This window comes from Cyprinodon tularosa, unplaced genomic scaffold, assembly GCF_016077235.1.
Source record: "Cyprinodon tularosa strain WSP-4 unplaced genomic scaffold, ASM1607723v1 ctg18, whole genome shotgun sequence".
Taxonomy (NCBI): Eukaryota; Metazoa; Chordata; class Actinopteri; order Cyprinodontiformes; family Cyprinodontidae; genus Cyprinodon; species Cyprinodon tularosa.
The window spans coordinates 1,776,119-1,793,566 of record NW_024038608.1 but is presented as its reverse complement, the minus strand read 5'-3'; the positions used below and the strand labels follow the sequence as shown (position 1 = coordinate 1,793,566).

Genomic DNA, 17,448 nt, shown 5'->3' with positions numbered 1-17,448 from the left:
AGTCTGTTTGGCTGTGAGAAAGCTGATCTGGAAGATGGCATGATGCATGGCAGGACATGGCCAGCTGGATTAAAAAATAAGATTTTTTTTTTATTCAAATAAAACATTTTTCATTACCTATAAGATCATATGACTATCAAACATAAAACCAATGTTAAATCAATTTACCGTATCTTCCAAACAATAAGCCACTACTTTTTCCCCACAGTTACTGTATATCTTTTGTGTTGTTTTTTGCCGTTTTGTTTTGGTTTCTTTGTTTTTGTCGTCTCTTTCCTCTCCCCTCTCTTTTCTACCTCTTATGTTTCTTTCCCCCCTTACTTCTTCTAACTTTCAATAAAGTTTCATATATAATTGCCAAGCTGAACATGAAGGCAACGACCATAATGGTCCACTTGTAAAAGCAAATCTGTTAGGCTGTTATCTAGTTTGGGACATCGATTCCCAGAGCTACTCTACCGTTCAAAAGTTTGGGGTCACATTGAAATTTCTTTATTTTTGAAGGAAAAGCACTGTACTTTTCAATGAAGATAACTATAACTAGTCTTACCTTTAAAGAAATACACTCTATACATTGCTAATGTGGTAAATGTCTATTCTAGCTGCAAATGTCTGGTTTTTGGTGCAATATCTACATAGGTGTATAGAGGCCCATTTCCAGCAACTATCACTCCAGTGTTCTAATGGTACAATGTGTTTGCTCATTGGCTCAGAAGGCTAACTGATGATTAGAAAACCCTTGTGCAATCATGTTCACACATCTGAAAACAGTTTAGATCGTTACAGAAGCTACAAAACTGACCTTCCTTTGAGCAGCCTGAGTTTCTGGAACATCACATTTTTGGGGTCAATTAAACGCTCAAAATGGCCAGAAAAACAGAACTTTCATCTGAAACTCGACAGTCTATTGTTGTTCTTAGAAATGAAGGCTATTCCATGTGAGAAATTGCTAAGAAATTGAAGATTTCCTACTCCCTTCAGAGGACAGCACAAACAGGCTCTAATCAGAGTAGAAAAAGAAGTGGGAGGCCGCGTTGAACAACTGAGCAAGAAGATAAGTACATTAGAGTCTCTAGTTTGAGAAACAGACGCCTCACAGGTCCCCAACTGGCATCTTCATTAAATAGTAATGAAGGACATTTCAATGTGACTCCAAACTTTTGAACGGTAGTGTATATTGGCAGAATGGGACACAAAGAAAAAAAAAGTACATATAAAACAGGCAAAACTCAGCCGCTGTGTGTTAAATTTAATAATAAGATTCATAAAAATGCTTCTTTTGAGTAAAGTCCTAATTTCTCTGAACTGTCTGCATTCCCAGAGTTTCAGACCGAGAAGCAGCCGTGGAAGCTGGTCTAAAGCTGCTCCAACAGTTCTACCTGGATCTGGAGAAGTTCCTCAGCTGGCTGACGGAGGCGGAGACCACCTGCAATGTTTTAATAGATGCCACTAACAAGGAGAGGCTGCAGCAGCAGCCTGAGGCTGCCAAGAGGCTGCTGGCTCAGTGGAAGGTAGGGACACATGTCCTCTTCATTAAGGCTTATAATCCTGCTCCACCGGCTGCTGATCTCCGCTGTGGGAGGGGGGCTCCTGGTCACGTAGATTTAGGATGTAACTCAATAACCTGGTTATTTACAGTCTCCTTAAAGCAATAAAGATCAACACAGCTCCACATGTTATCAGTGGAGGATCTAATCAGGGCGAAAAAAAGCTGCTTCTAAGATGTTTCTACAAACTAAATTAGTTTCAGTTCTCCATCCACCATAGTTTTACGTGTTATCCCCCCCAGATACAGGCTTTAGCAGGATTATCTGTTTTTCAACACACCTGTCAGCCGTCATTAGGTGATGACTGATTGCCTTTGGATGAGTCAGGATATTAGTGCAGCATATTTTCTATGTTTATATATAAAAGAGAAAAAAATGCCCCTGCATTAATAATAGAGAAGCACTCGGCTGTCGAGCTGTGTGGGCAGAGAGAAAATTATTTTGCAAGGACAGCATGGCGGGAGGGCAGCATGTGGCAGCGCTGCTTTTAAATAAGACTCCTTCTTGTCTTTCCTCTATTGTTTTATATTCAGAGTACTATTTATTCAAGATGGTTGATTTTTATTGTTTAATTATGTTTGTTTGGCTAACTTTGATTCACTGTCAATGAACAAAGTTTCTGTGGAAAATTGACCAATCAAACATGATAATATGGACATAAAACCAGGGGCCTGTACCACGAAGCAGGATTACTGGGTTAGCATCGCTGGTTGCCATGGTGACTTACCCTAAAGGGGAAACCTGCTCCGGGGCACGCTAGCTTTCAGGATTGATCTGAACCCTAGAAAATGCTCCACCCAGCATCATGTTGGAAATCTGGCATGTGTTGCGGTAGAAATAAGGTCCGGTCAGTCAACTCAGTTTTATTTGGGTTTAAGAGGAATTTTTCGCACCATTACATTTGCAAAGAGACGTCCTAGTCCAAAATTGCGTAGGGGGCCAACCAGATGTCAGTGACAGGACCCCTAAGAGATTGTGGGCCCCTAAGCAACTGCAGTCTCTGCTTACAGATAGTTATGCCATTGCAGTCGCCCTATCCCATGTGCAGAAAACCCCCCCAAACCATTTTGCTACCATCCTTACTGTATTACGAACAGTAACCTTGGAAACAGTGGTCCCAGCTATCTTCAGGTCATTGACCAGCTCCTCCCCTGTAGTTCTGGGCTGATTTCTCACCTTTGTTAGGATCATTGAGACCCCCTGAAGTGAGATCTTGCATGGAGCCCCAGTCTGAGGGAGATTGACAGTCATGTTAAGCTTCTTCCATTTTCTAATGATTGCTCCAACAGTGGACCTTTGTTCACCAATACGCTTGGCAATTTCCCCGTAGCCCTTTCCAGCCTTGTGGAGGTCTACAACTTTGTCATTAGTGTCTTTGGACAGCTCTTTGGGCTTGGCCATGTTAGTGGTTGGATTCTTACTGATTATATGAGATGGAATGGTATCTTTATTTAGCTAATGACCGCAAACAGGTGCATCTAATTTAGGAGAATAAATAGAGTGGAGGTGGACATTTTAATGGCAGACTAACAGGTCTTTGAGGGTCAGAATTCTAGCTGATAGACAGGTGTTCAAATACTTATTTGCAGCTGTATAATACAAATGAATAGTTACAAAATCATACATTTTGATTTCTGGGTTTTCTTTTTTTTTTATTGTCTCTCAGAGTGGACATGCACCTACGATGGCAATTTCAGAACCATCCATCATTTCTGAAGTGGGAGAACTTGCAAAATAGCAGGGTTTTTAAATACTTATTTTACTCACTGTATATGCTTCTTGTTTGCTGTAGTCATATTAATGAGAAGGAAAAATGGTAAATCGCCAGGCTGCGTTTGAGGACTTTCACTATATTAAAAGCAGAGTAGATTTTTACCATTTGTCCCGCCAACTTCTTTTTCTTTACGGCACTAGTGGCTCCTTTCTTCAACAGTAGGCTGACAGGAAAGGGGGTATGAGAGAGGGGGAGAGACATGCGGTAATGGACCACAGGCCAGATTGGAACCCGGGTCGCCTCCGTCATGGACTAAGGCGTCCATACATGGGTTGTGCACGCTAACCACTGCGCCACCTGCATGCCGCATGTCCCGTTACAGTTCTGACACAGCTCAAAAAATCAGGCTGATTTCACTCAGACTGATCCCTTCTTCTATTAATATGATGTAATCGTGCCATAAGCTTCCAGCTTTATTCTGGTCCAAACATTATTGATTTAAAAACTCCCTCTAACCAGATGAAATTATGTTTTGTTTTTTATCTGCTCCCAACTCTTCTTCACTCCTGAGGGGAACGCAATTAATATGCAGTACAGTGACTGGGATACAGTCCGAGTTAAATGACGCTGAAGTGTAACTTGCTCTTTAAATTAGTCAGCAATCCTTTGCCAATTCATTTGGTGTCTCTTTCATGCCGCCACTGCGTTTGACTTTTCATTAAGACATGTGTTTTCTCTTCGTGTTTCTTTAAGACGAGTTTCTGTTCCTCACAGGAGAAATACGGCGCTCTCCCTACTGCAGTCATGTGTGTGATTTTTGTCTGCTAACTTGAACCCGCCCCTTTATACAGGTGCTGGTCATAAAATTAGAATATCATGAAAAAGTAGATTGATTTCAGTAATTCCATTTAAAAAGTGAAACTTGTATATTATATTCATACATTACATACAAACTCATATATTTCAGATGTTTATTTTGTTTAATTTTGATGATTACAAATGACAACAAATGAAAATCTCAAATTCATCATATCAGAAAATTAGAATATTGTGAAAAGGTTCAAAATTGATGGCCCCTGGTGCCACACTCTAATCAGCTAATTAACTCAAACCACCTGCAAAAGCCTTTAAATGGTCTTTCAGTCTAGTTCTATAGGCTACACAATCATGGGGAAGACTGCTGACTTGACAGTTGTCCAAAAGACGACCATCGACACCTTGCACAAGGAGGGCAAGACACAAAAGGTCATCGCTAAAGAGGCTGGCTGTTCACAGAGCTCAGTGTCCAAGCACATTAATAGAGAGGCGAAGGGAAGGAAAAGATGTGGTCGAAAAAAGTGTACAAGCAAGAGAGATAACCGCACCCTGGAGAGGATTGTGAAACAAAACCCCTTCAAAAATGTGGGGGAGATTCACAAAGAGTGGACTGCAGCTGGAGTGAGTGCTTCAAGAACCACCACACACAGACGTATGAAAGACATGGGTTTCTGCTGTCGCATTCCTTGTGTCAAGCCACTCTTGAACCACAGGCAGCGTCAGAAGCGTCTTGCCTGGGCTAAAGAGAAACAGGACTGGACTGCTGGTGAGTGGTCCAAAGTCATGTTCTCTGATGAAAGTAAATTTTGCATTTCCTTTGGAAATCAAGGTCCCAGAGTCTGGAGGAAAAGAAGAGAGGCACTTCATCCACGTTGCTTGAAGTCCAGTGTAAAGTTTCCACAGTCAGTGATGGTTTGGGGTGCCATGTCATCTGCTGGTGTTGGTCCATTGTGTTTTCTGAGGTCCAGGGTCAACGCAGCCACATACCAGGAAGTTTTAGAGCACTTCATGCTTCCTGCAGCTGACCAACTTTTTGGAGATGCAGATTTCATTTTCCAACAGGACTTGGCACCTGCACACAGTGCCAAAGATACCAGTGCCTGGTTGAAGGACCATGGTATCCCTGTTCTTAATTGGCCAGCAAACTCTCCTGACCTTAACCCCATAGAAAATCTATGGGGTATTGTGAAGAAGAAGATGCAATACACCAGACCCAACAATTCAGAAGAGCTAAAAGCCACTATTAGAGCAACCTGGGCTATCATAACACCTGAGCAGTGCCACAGACTGATCGACTCCATGCCACGCCGCATTGCTGCAGTAATACAGGCCAAAGGAGGCCCAACTAAATACTGAGTGCTGTACATGCTCATACTTTTCATGTTCATACTTTTCAGTTGGCCAACATTTCTATAAATCCTTTGTTTTTATTGGTCTTCAGTAATATTCTAATTTTCTGATATGATGAATTTGAGATTTTCATTTGTTGTCATTTGTAATCATCAAAATTAAACAAAATAAACATCTGAAATATATGAGTTTGTATGTAATGTATGAATATAATATACAAGTTTCACTTTTTAAATGGAATTACTGAAATCAATCTACTTTTTCATGATATTCTAATTTTATGACCAGCACCTGTATGTGCTAATCCATGATCATTTAAAGCTGGATTGAGTTAGCGAGTTGATGGCCAGCTTCGTGGTACCACTGATCCTGATTGCCATTGTTGCAGATTGGTTAGACAGGATAGGATGGAAGTAATCTGTTTTTGTTTAGCTTGTGGTATGGGCCTCTGGTTTTGGTGACTGTAGACCTTTTAACCAACAGTGGAACAACACCAGCAAATAGCATAGCTCTCCTCTGAAACTAGAGACTTTGCACCATCGAGCAGCACTCCAGCTTCTCATGATGCTTCTGGTGTTCTGATCCAGGAGTGGTTTGTCACCAGGAAATAGACGAGTTTATGGATAAACCTTCATTATAGTGGCTCTTAATGTGCTGAACAGAGTTGCACTTTAACTGAACTTTTCTTTTTTGCACCTTTTCCTACCACAGTTTCTTCTTCCACTTCAGTTTCCATCAATATTTTTGGATGGAGGGCTCTGAACGAGACCATTTGTTCTAACACAGTAGGCCCTAATGTGAAGATTTTAGTGCCAGAATGGCCTAGTCAAACGCCAGACGTCATCCTAATTGAGAATATGTGGCAAAACTTTAAATATGCAGTTTGATTTGAGTTCATTTTAGTTCGTTTTGCTCATAAAGCTGACATCAAACGCCATCCCAGAAGATAATGTCCTCACAGCTCAGCCCGGTGGTTGATTAGGAAGTCATGCTGCGAAAAAAAAAAAGATAGGAAAGCATAAAAACAAGAACACAATTCTCTGCCCTGCTTGGTATGACAGCAATGCTGATTCGGAAGCACTAAGAGGTTTCATTGGTCGCTCACGGCCTGCCTGACGTATGGAAAGTTTTCCCCCGCTGCATCGTGGGTGTTGAATGGTGGCCTCTGTCTGCAGAGAGGACATACTCTGACCCTGACACCATCTCTTTGTTGGCGTGCTTAAAGCTCGGAAACACTTGCACGTCGCATCTTGAGAAGCAAATTTGAAACACTAAATTTCTGCTTTTAATCCCTCTTCACGCACACATCAGGAGTTCTGTCAGTCCAACAGGCAGTGCTGTGTGTGCAGCACTGAGATAGTCTTCTGTGTCCAATTATTATGGCAGCTGTAGCATCCAGAGAGTGCGCACACTCTCTCCGGGGCTACAACGCCACACGCAGATAAGGTTTAATTGGAAAACGAGCTCACTCATCGTTTTCTTCTTGCTTTCATGTCCTCTTCCCTCCTCCTATCTACTCCTCACCCACTCTGTGTTCTCACTAACTTACCCTGCCCAACTTTGTCTCTTTTTCTCCCTCTTCCTTTGCCGAACCCACCCTCCCTTCTCCTCGTATCTCCAAGAGTCTCGCTCACGTTTCAGCGGAGGGCATTTTTCATACAGCCACACAGGGAGCTTGTTTCAAAAAGAAAAGAGGAAAACATGGCGACCCCTCTGCATCTTAACATCTAGTTTCTTCTTCGTGTTGCGAGAGTTTGCAGGATGCTGCGTAGGAGAGTCTACCAAGTTCAGGTTGGAGTCTACAGATTAACCTCCACTCTTTAGGGAAAACAGAACATTACAGATATGACATCTAGAAACATGTTTAAAATGGTAAAACTGTCATAATTAGGTCTGAATAAGTGTTTACCTCATTTCTTCTGTTCTTTTAAATGCTTCAGATAAGTAGACCATCTTTAATACACATACCTAAGATGTAAATGTAACAAAAAAATGGGTTTAAATTATGATTTTATGTTCAAAGGTTCTTTAGGTCATTGTCCTGCTTCATAATCGCAAGACTGACTTACATTGGGTCTAATTGAGTTTGGTAAGGCGCGAAAAGGGTGGTTTCATGACTTTTTGTCAGTTTTCGTCTTCCTTGCCTTGAAATTCTCCTGGCCAGTGACCCGCGTTGGACAGCAGAAAGAAGGTGAGATGGTGTTCTGCAGCTGAGAGGTGGACTGCAGAACACCAGTAGAGAGAGCACCAGAACTGGGTACAGCCATCCGCCCTATGGAGCTAAGTAGAAGATCGATGAAGTCTGCTGGACAGACAGAACACCAGAACAGGGCGGAAGCAGGGGCTGGTCGGGAGGAGGACAGCAGTACATTGGAGAAGTCCTACGGGGAAGACGGGCCAGAGCTGTTAGGGCTAACGTCTAGAGCAGGCATGCCCAATGTTGGTTCTCAAGAACCGCTGTCTGGCAGGTTTTAGAAATTTTTCTCCCAATTCATCATAATTCATCAGCTGATTCTGATGATTGCAGTTCAGCAAATGCCTGTTAATCAGCCATCAATGAAAATCAGCTGTGCTAGAGCAAGCAAACCTCTAAATCCTGCAGGACGGCGTTCCTTGAGGAACGACATTGGGCATGCCTGCTCTAAAGATAGGAGGACAGCGGTACATTGGAGAAGTCCTATGGGAAAATGGCGCCAAAGCTGGTAGAGCCTGTGGTTGGCCAAGGTTAGCCTCTAGATGGAAGGAGGACAGCGGTACAACGGAGAAGCCCGCTGGGCAGGCATAGTGCACAAAGAAGGCGGCAGATGGTCATTGTCTGTGCTGGAGTTAGGATGATAAAAAGGGCTTAATTATAACGACCTTTTTAAAAGCCACCCATAAACCCCACTTTCCACTTCCACCCTTCTCTATCTTCCATTTTGATTTCTAAAAACTGGTCTTTGCTGCCTCCTACACTGCAGCTCTCAGCCACATCTAGTCCCTGATTGGAATTTGCAACACAAATGTAAAGAGAAGCTCTGATTTTTTTCAACTGTGAATTTCTTTTGGACTTCTTAGCCGAAGTGGCTCCAATCTCTTTATTCAATTTGCCAAGATTGATGGTACAAAATAAAAAATTATGAACACAGAGGGTTCAAAATATAATTAAAAGACAGGTTATTTCACTCTGACATACTGTCAGGATATTTTTCACTTTGTTTAAATAATGTCATGGTCATTTCTGATATAGCCCTATGTTTTTGGGTGGTGGGTGAGACTGTGCTGTTAAACAGGTGGTTCTGGTTACTCCCTTGCCCCTTATTTAAAATTATGAGAATGAAAGATTGGGTAATTTACAGTCACACATACATTTAACATGTTCCTGATTAAAAAAAACTTGTCATTTAAAACAAGATACTTTTGTACACTGTTAAAGAAAACAAAAATTTTGTCTCAACTATTTTAATTCAATTATGTTTATAACTAAAATATTTTCCTTTGTCAGATTTCAATTTAGTATGAAGTTTAGTTCTGTTTTAACTATGAATTTTGTAGCACTTTGAGATTTTTTTTTAAATGTAAAGTGCAATACAAATAAAATGTATTATTATTATTATTAGTATGGAGAAGTCTATTTTGGGCTGAGTTGTCCTTTAACTCGCCATCTTCATTTCATTTTCCATTTGGGGGATCCAGACTTGAACTCCTTGGTTGATGTAGTGAGATGTTACTTCATTATTTCTGCAATATATTGTTTGCTCATGTTGTTACCTATTATATGAGGTAAAAGTAATCGCATAAAAACCTACCAGTTCTGATTAATTAGATTAATTGTACACTTATCATAGAATGTCAGTAGAGGGTCCGAATTGAAACGTAAAAATGACCAAGGAAATCAGAAGCGTCCTTATGGAAGTTATATCTTATGTCTCTTCATGTTAAACCAGGACCTCCAAGCAGAGGTTGACGGTCATGAGGAGCTGTATTACTCCCTGAATGAAAACGGCGAGAGGATTCTGACCTCTCTGACGGACTCCGAGGACGGCGTCCTCCTCCACAGACGTCTGGACAACATGAGGCACCGCTGGAACGACCTGCGCAGCAAAACTCTCAGCATGAGGTGAGCGACAACCTGGAGTACAGAAAGATCGCAGCTGTGGAAATGTTTCGCTCTGAATGTGGAGAAAGGTAGAAGGGAAGAAATATCCTGCTTGTGTTTGTGTGGTAGGTCACAGCTGGACTCTGAGATGGCTCCTTGGAAGAGGCTCCACATGTCACTGCAGGAGCTGCTCAACTGGCTGAGGCTCAAAAGTCAACAGCTGGAGCAGGAGAAGCCTGTAGGGGGCGACGTCCCCACCGTGCAGACCCAGCTGGATACCCACAGAGTAGGAGGAAACGCCACACAAGCTTATGTCTCAGATTAACAAGGAGATATTTGATGTTTTCATCAGTGGGAATTAAATTAAAGATCCAGTAGTACAAAAAAAGCAGCCAAGAATGATTAAAAGAGACAGTGAGGAAAATCTTAGTTTAAGAGTTTTATGATTTGTCCTTATTAACCTTTTCCCATTTTCTACCTGTTTGGTTTTGTTTTTATTACACCTCATAAACGCAGGCCCAGACACTTGCCTTAAACCAGAGGTTTCCAAAGATTTTATCCTGTGACCTCAAAAAACATCAATGCAACAGATTTGAGAACCCTTAAAAATGTGTATATTAACTTCATTTCTTTAGTCTATATTTATTTTTACATATAAAATGAAGAAAATTATATCAGGTTTCAATGAAATATATTGTTTTACATGAAATTTACTGATGTTTTTTTTATTTATTTAATTGGACAATTAATTATTTAATAATTACTTTCACAATTTAATGACATATTTAATATTTGAATACTGTTTAGATTAATAAATGTTGTTCTATGTAAAAACTTTATTTTATGATAGATTAATATTATTTCCTGAGACATTTTTTTTTTTTCTGATAAATTTTGTCTTTACATATACCACATATTCCATATCCATATTGTTTTATACATATATATAGACCCACCAAATAGTGCGGAGGTCTTGAACAGGGGGTCCGCGACCCCTAGGGGGTCCACAGAGGTACTGCATGGGGGTCGCAAACGTTTTTTTGTAGATTAGACTTTTTTTATATTCCACCCTGCAGTTTTTTCCACTAATTGAAATGTCTTTAAATCCACATTAACTTGAATTCAACATACTGTAGTAAACAGATAAATGGAGGCAGAAGATGTCTTTCAGTCATCAATGCACACATTCAGCGACACAGGAGCTCTTTCAAACTGGGGACCGTTTCATTAACAACACCTGTCCCATCAACCAGGAATCAGAATCAGAAATACTTTAATAATCCCAGGGAGGGATTACTTACATTACATTGATTTATCTGTAATACAGTGACTATAGGACCAGTTTGATATAACAGTTTCATTCAATATATATAATTAGGGGGTCCCCGCTCCATCTCGCCATCAGTTTGGCCTGGAAAACATTAAAGACCCCTGCCATAGAGTATTTCGAGCCCTCAGTGGGTCCAGACCCTCACTTTGGGAACCCCTGGCTTGGCTTGGAAAACAAACTAGAACTGATTCCTTGTTAGGAAGCTTATCTTTGGGGTTCCAAGGCAGGTGTTATGTTTAAAAAGATCATCGGCACCAAATTATCATTACTATTCAGAACCCTGTATGGACCACAGATTTGTACTGATCCTACGATACTATGAATGCCTGTGCATGTCACAGCTGTCGTACCAATGACATAAACACATAGAGAACCTTAGAAATCTGCAGTTAAGTCTTTGTTTTGTTTTTTCATTATATATCAAATAAAGAACTCTGTCCAGATATAAAGACAGCGAATTAAGTAGGAGAAAACATTCAGCTTAGTCAACACAGGTGGAGAATATTCTTGTTCAGAGATCAAGAATATTTGGAGGCACCTCTGGTTTAAGCAGATATGAGGAATGAAAGGGTTTGTGTCCCCTAGGGGTTCAGAATGGAGCTGAGGGCCAAGGATCCAGTGGTGACCAAGGCTGTGGATGATGTGGGACTCTTCCTCTCTGAACTGCCTAGAGAGACTCCATCACCTGAACTGAGAGGTAACGCACAGATATCTGAACAAAAATTAGTACATAGAGTTACTTGACTTTGTTTATTTACTTATACATTTAAATATAATGGGAATTAGATCTATACTGTTCTTTTACATAACATTTTATTATTCAATTCATCCTTTCAAAGTATTTTTTAAGTTTTTTAACGGGACATTTAATTACTTCATTGTGCAATTTATAATTTTAATGTATATTTATTAATACAAATATAATAGGAATATTTGCATCATATATTAAATGAATAAATAAATAAATGTTTCATCTGCTTATTTCATGGGACATTTTCCATGACATATTTTGGGCCTTCATGGATCACATCACCAACGACCCTCCAGGGGTCCCTACTCCCACTTAGGGAATCACTGGAGTACTGTACCTTAGAAAAGTATTCTTAACATTTAATTTCTGCATTTTGTCCTGTTATAACCACAAGCATGAATTGATTATTTTCATATCAGCTAAAAAAAAGGAAACTGTAAAACGAAAAGGGGAAAAAACTCACAACCTTTTAGAGAAGGGGTTCCCAAACATTTTAACCTGCAAAAATACATATATTAACTTAATTACTCTCCATATCTATTATACATTAAAGGTAAGTAACTGTAATTATATATTCAATGTTGTTTTATTATTTTTTTAGATATCCATTTTGTTGTTTTTTTTTTAACTAACAAATGGTACCGGTATATATAATATTTGAATCGGGCTTTAGCTAAAATGAATAAATAAATGTAATGTTTACTTAATTTCAAGGTTTTTTTAATTTGCCCATTTGTCAGATACCAGCAGTATCCAGCAGTCAGATACATTGAAATTCTTGTGCAAAAATTCTAAGTCAAAGATTTAAAAATAAGATGTAAAATAACAAAAACAAAATAATAAAAATAAAGATACAATATTACTGCAATACTATTATAATAATATAATTTTATTCTTGTATTTTTTTTAACTTACATATATTAATGAATTTCTTTTATTTAAGATTTATTCGTCCATATTTTGAATTAATACCAATAAAATATTGAGATTTTTGGCAGAATATTTTTTTTCTTACTCCCCTAGTGATTTTGACTTCCAATGACAAATAGAACCGTTACAAATGAAACAAAAACAAGATGTAAAACATATTATTCAAATAAAAGTAGTAAAATATTAATGAGCCAAAAGAGAGCCCTAATTAAATCTGTAATTTATAGACCAGTAAAGTCAGACTTGATTTAATGTACTGTTTCCTTTCTTGTTAAACGAGAAAAGGAAATGAGTTTGAGACCATAAGCTAAACACATTATAAACAAAGAACATAAGGGAGTCCACCTCATCAAAGTTTAATGTGGTGAATTTGTTTGTTTGACGTTAAAACTCTGGATAATCTTGAACAATTATGTCTGACAAAAAGCCAAAACAGACAATAAAAAAAGAGTTCACGACTCGTAGCCGTCAAACATAAACTTAATTCAGTGAGTCTGACATAAAGGAGAGTAAGAAGTGTCTCTCCGTCTCTTATGGCTCACACATAAAAAAATGTGAATCCTAGTAACAGCCTGGTAACAACTGCTTCTGGAAGTCCACACAGAGACGCAGGGACGGATGCTTTACCTGTAGCTCTGCTTGCACCATGGCAGCAGCCCGGGTTACACATCCAGCCAAGCTTAAAGCGTGGTCCATTAAATCGTTAAAATGCCAACTCAGGCATGTTCAGAGAGCGCTGAAAGAACAGGAGGATTCCAGTGTATGAAGGCGACCCTTCCAGACATGGGGCCGCTCTATCGCCCCCATGTGGTTCTCTGAGCTGGGTGACACATAAAAAGGACAAACTTCAACAGACAGGGTGTGAATACCTTCCTGAGAAGCCTATTTCCTCAAACTACAACAGAATCTGATCTATTTTATTGAGGTATTATAAGAGAGACGACACCATGAAGATCAAGAGATGCAGAAGATGGGTCGGATAAGAATAAGTTCTAAAACTCACCTTTAAACGCCTCTCGGAGCTCCGTTCCAGCCGTCATCTGAAGGAGATAGATTAAGGCATAACTTGACTTTAAAAGATTTGGGCGTCCACCAAAAACTGATAGACCATTAATCATCAGCCAAGCCGCAGATATTCACAGCTCAGGTCGTAGAGTGAGTTCACAGGACAACTGTTTCTCCTGCACTCAATAAATCTTTGGCAAGAAGGCAGCTGTTAGAGGGGGAAAAAGTCATTAGAAGTCTGTTTGCAGTTTATTACGAGGCATTAAGTGAAAGTCTAACTTGTTGGCCTGCAATGGGAGTACTAGGAGTTCCCGAAAACTAAAAACACAAGGGTGAGACATGGTGGTGATGGAATCATGCTGTGGGGGAACTTTATTTCGGCAGGAAAAGGAGAGCTAAACGCATTGCCTCTCATCAAAAGGACACTGATCCTAACATACAGTCAGAACTAGCCGATTTAAGTAAAAGCCCTATCTGGTGACATGTTGGTCTAGTTAAAGACAAGAGATGATTCCATTTGAAAATCCATGGCAAGATGTAAAAACAATCGACGAGCTTAAAGGAATAGTACACCCAAAACATGATTAGCCTTCATTTTCTACTCACCCCCATGCTGAACAACACTCTGGAGTACTTTTTTGATAACTCAAATGCATCTGGAGATCTGGGAGGCTTCTTGCTGTCTGCTGACATTCAAATAATGGAGGTCTATGGTGCCCGAGACAGAAAGGTCCATAAAAGTCCACAAAAAACGTGTCAATATTCCTCCATACTGCTCGTCCAATGTAATCCAAGTGTCCTGAGTGGGTAGCATCCAGAATTTACTCGAAACGAAGTCATTTAGAACGTTTTAGAGCCTAAACAGTAGTGTATAGGATTTCCTAATAGCGCCCCCATGCGCGCTTACGATTCTACGGAAGCCGGCAGACCAAACCGGAAGAAAGTGCGCATTCAGCGTCTGCTCTGCCGATAATGCAAGCGTAGAAGAAGAAATGTGCTGTTTACCTGTGCAAAGAAAGAAACAACGAAAGAAAAATGTCTGAGGACTTCAGTGTTGAGGAAGAGCATGAGTTCTTTGCCGAGCTGAATGCGCTGGTTTGGTCTGCCGGCTTCCGTCGAATCGTGAGCGCGCATGGGGGCGCTATTAGGAAATCCTATACGCTACTGTTTAGGCTCTAAAACGTTCTAAATGACTTCGTTTCGAGTAAATTCTGGATGCTACCCACTCAGGACACTTGGATTACATTGGACGAGCAGTATGGAGGAATATTGACACGTTTTTTGTGGACTTTTATGGACCTTTCTGTCTCTGGCGCCATAGACCTCCATTATTTGAATGTCAGCAGACAGCAAGAAGCCTCCCAGATCTCCAGATGCATTTGAGATATCAAAAAAGTACTCCAGAGTGTTGTTCAGCATGGGGGTGAGTAGAAAATGAAGGCTAATCATGTTTTGGGTGTACTATTCCTTTAAGCTACTCTGTAGATGCACAAATGAATGGAACTAGACATTGGGATTGTATTTGGGCAAAATGTCGTAAAGTTCAACTCTTTGGCGAGGAACTAAAACAAGCTGTGGTTTGTAAATGTGACACAATAAATTAGAGGGTTTTATTTATTTTACTGGGCCTTGTTTGTCTTAAACATCAGATATCAGCCCAGAGGAGCGCGCTCAGAACGTGGGGCGGGTGTTGCGCAAAGAAGCGGATGACGTGTTGAGCAAGTGGGACCGACTGAACGCCGACTCTGCGGACTGGCAGAGGAGGCTGGAGTTGGCCTTGAAAAGACTGGCGGAGCTGCAGGAAGCGGAAAATCAGCTGGATACACAGCTGAGGCAGGCAGAGATGGTGAAGGAGGCCTGGGAACCTGTAGGAGAACTGCTGATTGACTCCTTACCCGAACACATCGACAGAGTCAAGGTCAAAACCACCTCCTCACTGCTAACATCTTGGTTTCAGCATGTATCTCTAGATATTTATTGTTTTGTTTTTTGGTTAAGGAGTTCCAGGAAGAGTTAAATCTGATAAAGGAGGATGTCACACATATGAACCAGTTGGCGGCCGCGTTCGATCCATCTGACATCCAGCTGTCAACTAGCAACCTGGAACGCATCGAAGACCTCAACATGCGCTGGAAAAGGCTACAGGTAGGCATTTAGACACAGGAAACAAAAAAAGAATAAATCACATTTACTTAACCCTTATGAAACCTCTACTTAGAATTAGGCAATTTGTTGCCAAAATATGTATCCTAAAGTAGGATACAGGATATAATGAAGAATTTGAAGCTTACACATTTGTAGAATAATAGCCTGAATGCCTTCCATCAAAATGTTAAGTTGTCTCTTTCGTGAGGGTGGAACTGTAAAAACATTTAATGAGGATATTGAAGCAAACTTTTTACTCTAATAGGCTGGCTAATTCAGACATGCTGAAGTTCACCAAGATCCGAGGGCTATAAAATGTCTAATTTTGCTTCGATACTTTAAGCTAAACAAGGGAGCCAAAAGTGAGAGATGTCAGTGGTGACCCTGACTTCATAGGAATAAGGATGCAACGGATCGATACAGGCAACTTTAAGATTTAACTATATGAATAATTAGCAAAAGTTTTAAGCGAAAAAGGCCTCTGGTTGACTCTTTATTTACAATATCTAATGTGAATTTATTAAAAGGAGACTCCGCTTTGTTGAGGATGGAGGTCTCTGACTGTTGATCTTGTTAGCAAGATTGAATTTACTGTCTTAAGGGCTGGTTATAATCCCGCTGCAGTGTGTCGCAGTGAGCATGTCGCAGGTATGACGCAGACATTTAAGATTTATGCTCAATATTGAAGCATGGTCTGCGCTATGTTATTCCACGCCACAACGCAAGAGAGACTATCACGAACTAGCTGTGGGTCTAGATAGGACTGAGGCGGCGAGGAAGTGGGTGCAAGTTTGTGCGACAATGGAGGGACATAAGGGCCAAAAAGAGCGGGGATCCAGGTGGAAAAAGGGTCCCAGCATTCTCGCACACCTCGCTCTTCTAGTTGGTCCAACTTCACAAGTCGTTTTCCACAATGGCGGTCATACAAAAAAAAACAAGCCGGTACGGTACCAAACAGGAGATGTGCATAGTGTAGAGTGGATGTAGATTTGACCAATCAGAGGCTTCCTGTTTGCCGTCACCTACAATTCGGCAGAGCTGGATTCAAACTTAATATTTCTTCAGTTATAGTTTTTCAATCAGAAGACCAGATCAGAATTAACTGCTAAATATTTATTCTTAATAAAGCCAACAAAAATGGCCAATTTATTGCTTCTTGCTAAACATGCCTGAAGATGTTGGATCCAACATCTGGTAAACTCAGCTAAGGATCCATAGTTTCATATCTGAACCAATATTGTCCCAAGTTATTTGTTGAAAACAATCAAAGAACAAAGACGATAAAAATTGTAATTATTCAAGTTAAAACCCCACACTAATGTTGCCTTGAACACTACTAGACTTACTTACCTGAGGATGAAGATGATGGTCATTGTTGCATCAGTAAATATTTGAGACATTTTTTCTCCCTGGCTCCAGGCGACAAGTCGCTAACAGATTCAGACAGGTTTGCAGACGCCAACTGCAGGCTCCACATGTCCATCAGAAATACCAGGCGAGCATAATCTGTTATTTAAAGGTGGAGCCATACTTTCAAACACAGCCATGTTTCCTTGACTGCTTCAGTGGCGTCATTAAGCTTGGGTTGGTTGAATTTGGTTTGTACCTATAAATGCCCCACATTTGATACCAATTACTGTAAATTTGTGACCAAAATAATTAATAATGTTCAATTCAACTATTAGTAGATGTTACATTTACAAACAAAACCTTACATTTGCTGGATGAATGGGATATGTTTTGTCACATTGCTATATGGTGTACCTGGTAAATTACTGTAAG

General features: G+C 40.2%; 1 protein-coding gene across 15 annotated transcripts in view; it reads left to right on the top strand.

Annotated features, from left to right (window-relative positions):
* The window catches only part of dmd (dystrophin), a 400,034-nt gene that overhangs the window by 328,740 nt on the left and 53,846 nt on the right, over positions 1-17,448 (top strand). For 14 of the 15 annotated variants that reach the window (XM_038282138.1, XM_038282143.1, XM_038282134.1 and 11 more), the window contains 6 exons: positions 1,322-1,511; positions 9,354-9,526; positions 9,635-9,791; positions 11,421-11,532; positions 15,171-15,439; positions 15,520-15,666. In XM_038282138.1, coding sequence (XP_038138066.1) covers positions 1,322-1,511; positions 9,354-9,526; positions 9,635-9,791; positions 11,421-11,532; positions 15,171-15,439; positions 15,520-15,666 — 1,048 coding nt within the window. Of the gene's footprint in view, positions 1-1,321; positions 1,512-7,069; positions 7,219-9,353; positions 9,527-9,634; positions 9,792-11,420; positions 11,533-15,170; positions 15,440-15,519; positions 15,667-17,448 lie in introns of those variants that run through there. The other variant, XM_038282147.1, reaches the window with a different exon arrangement.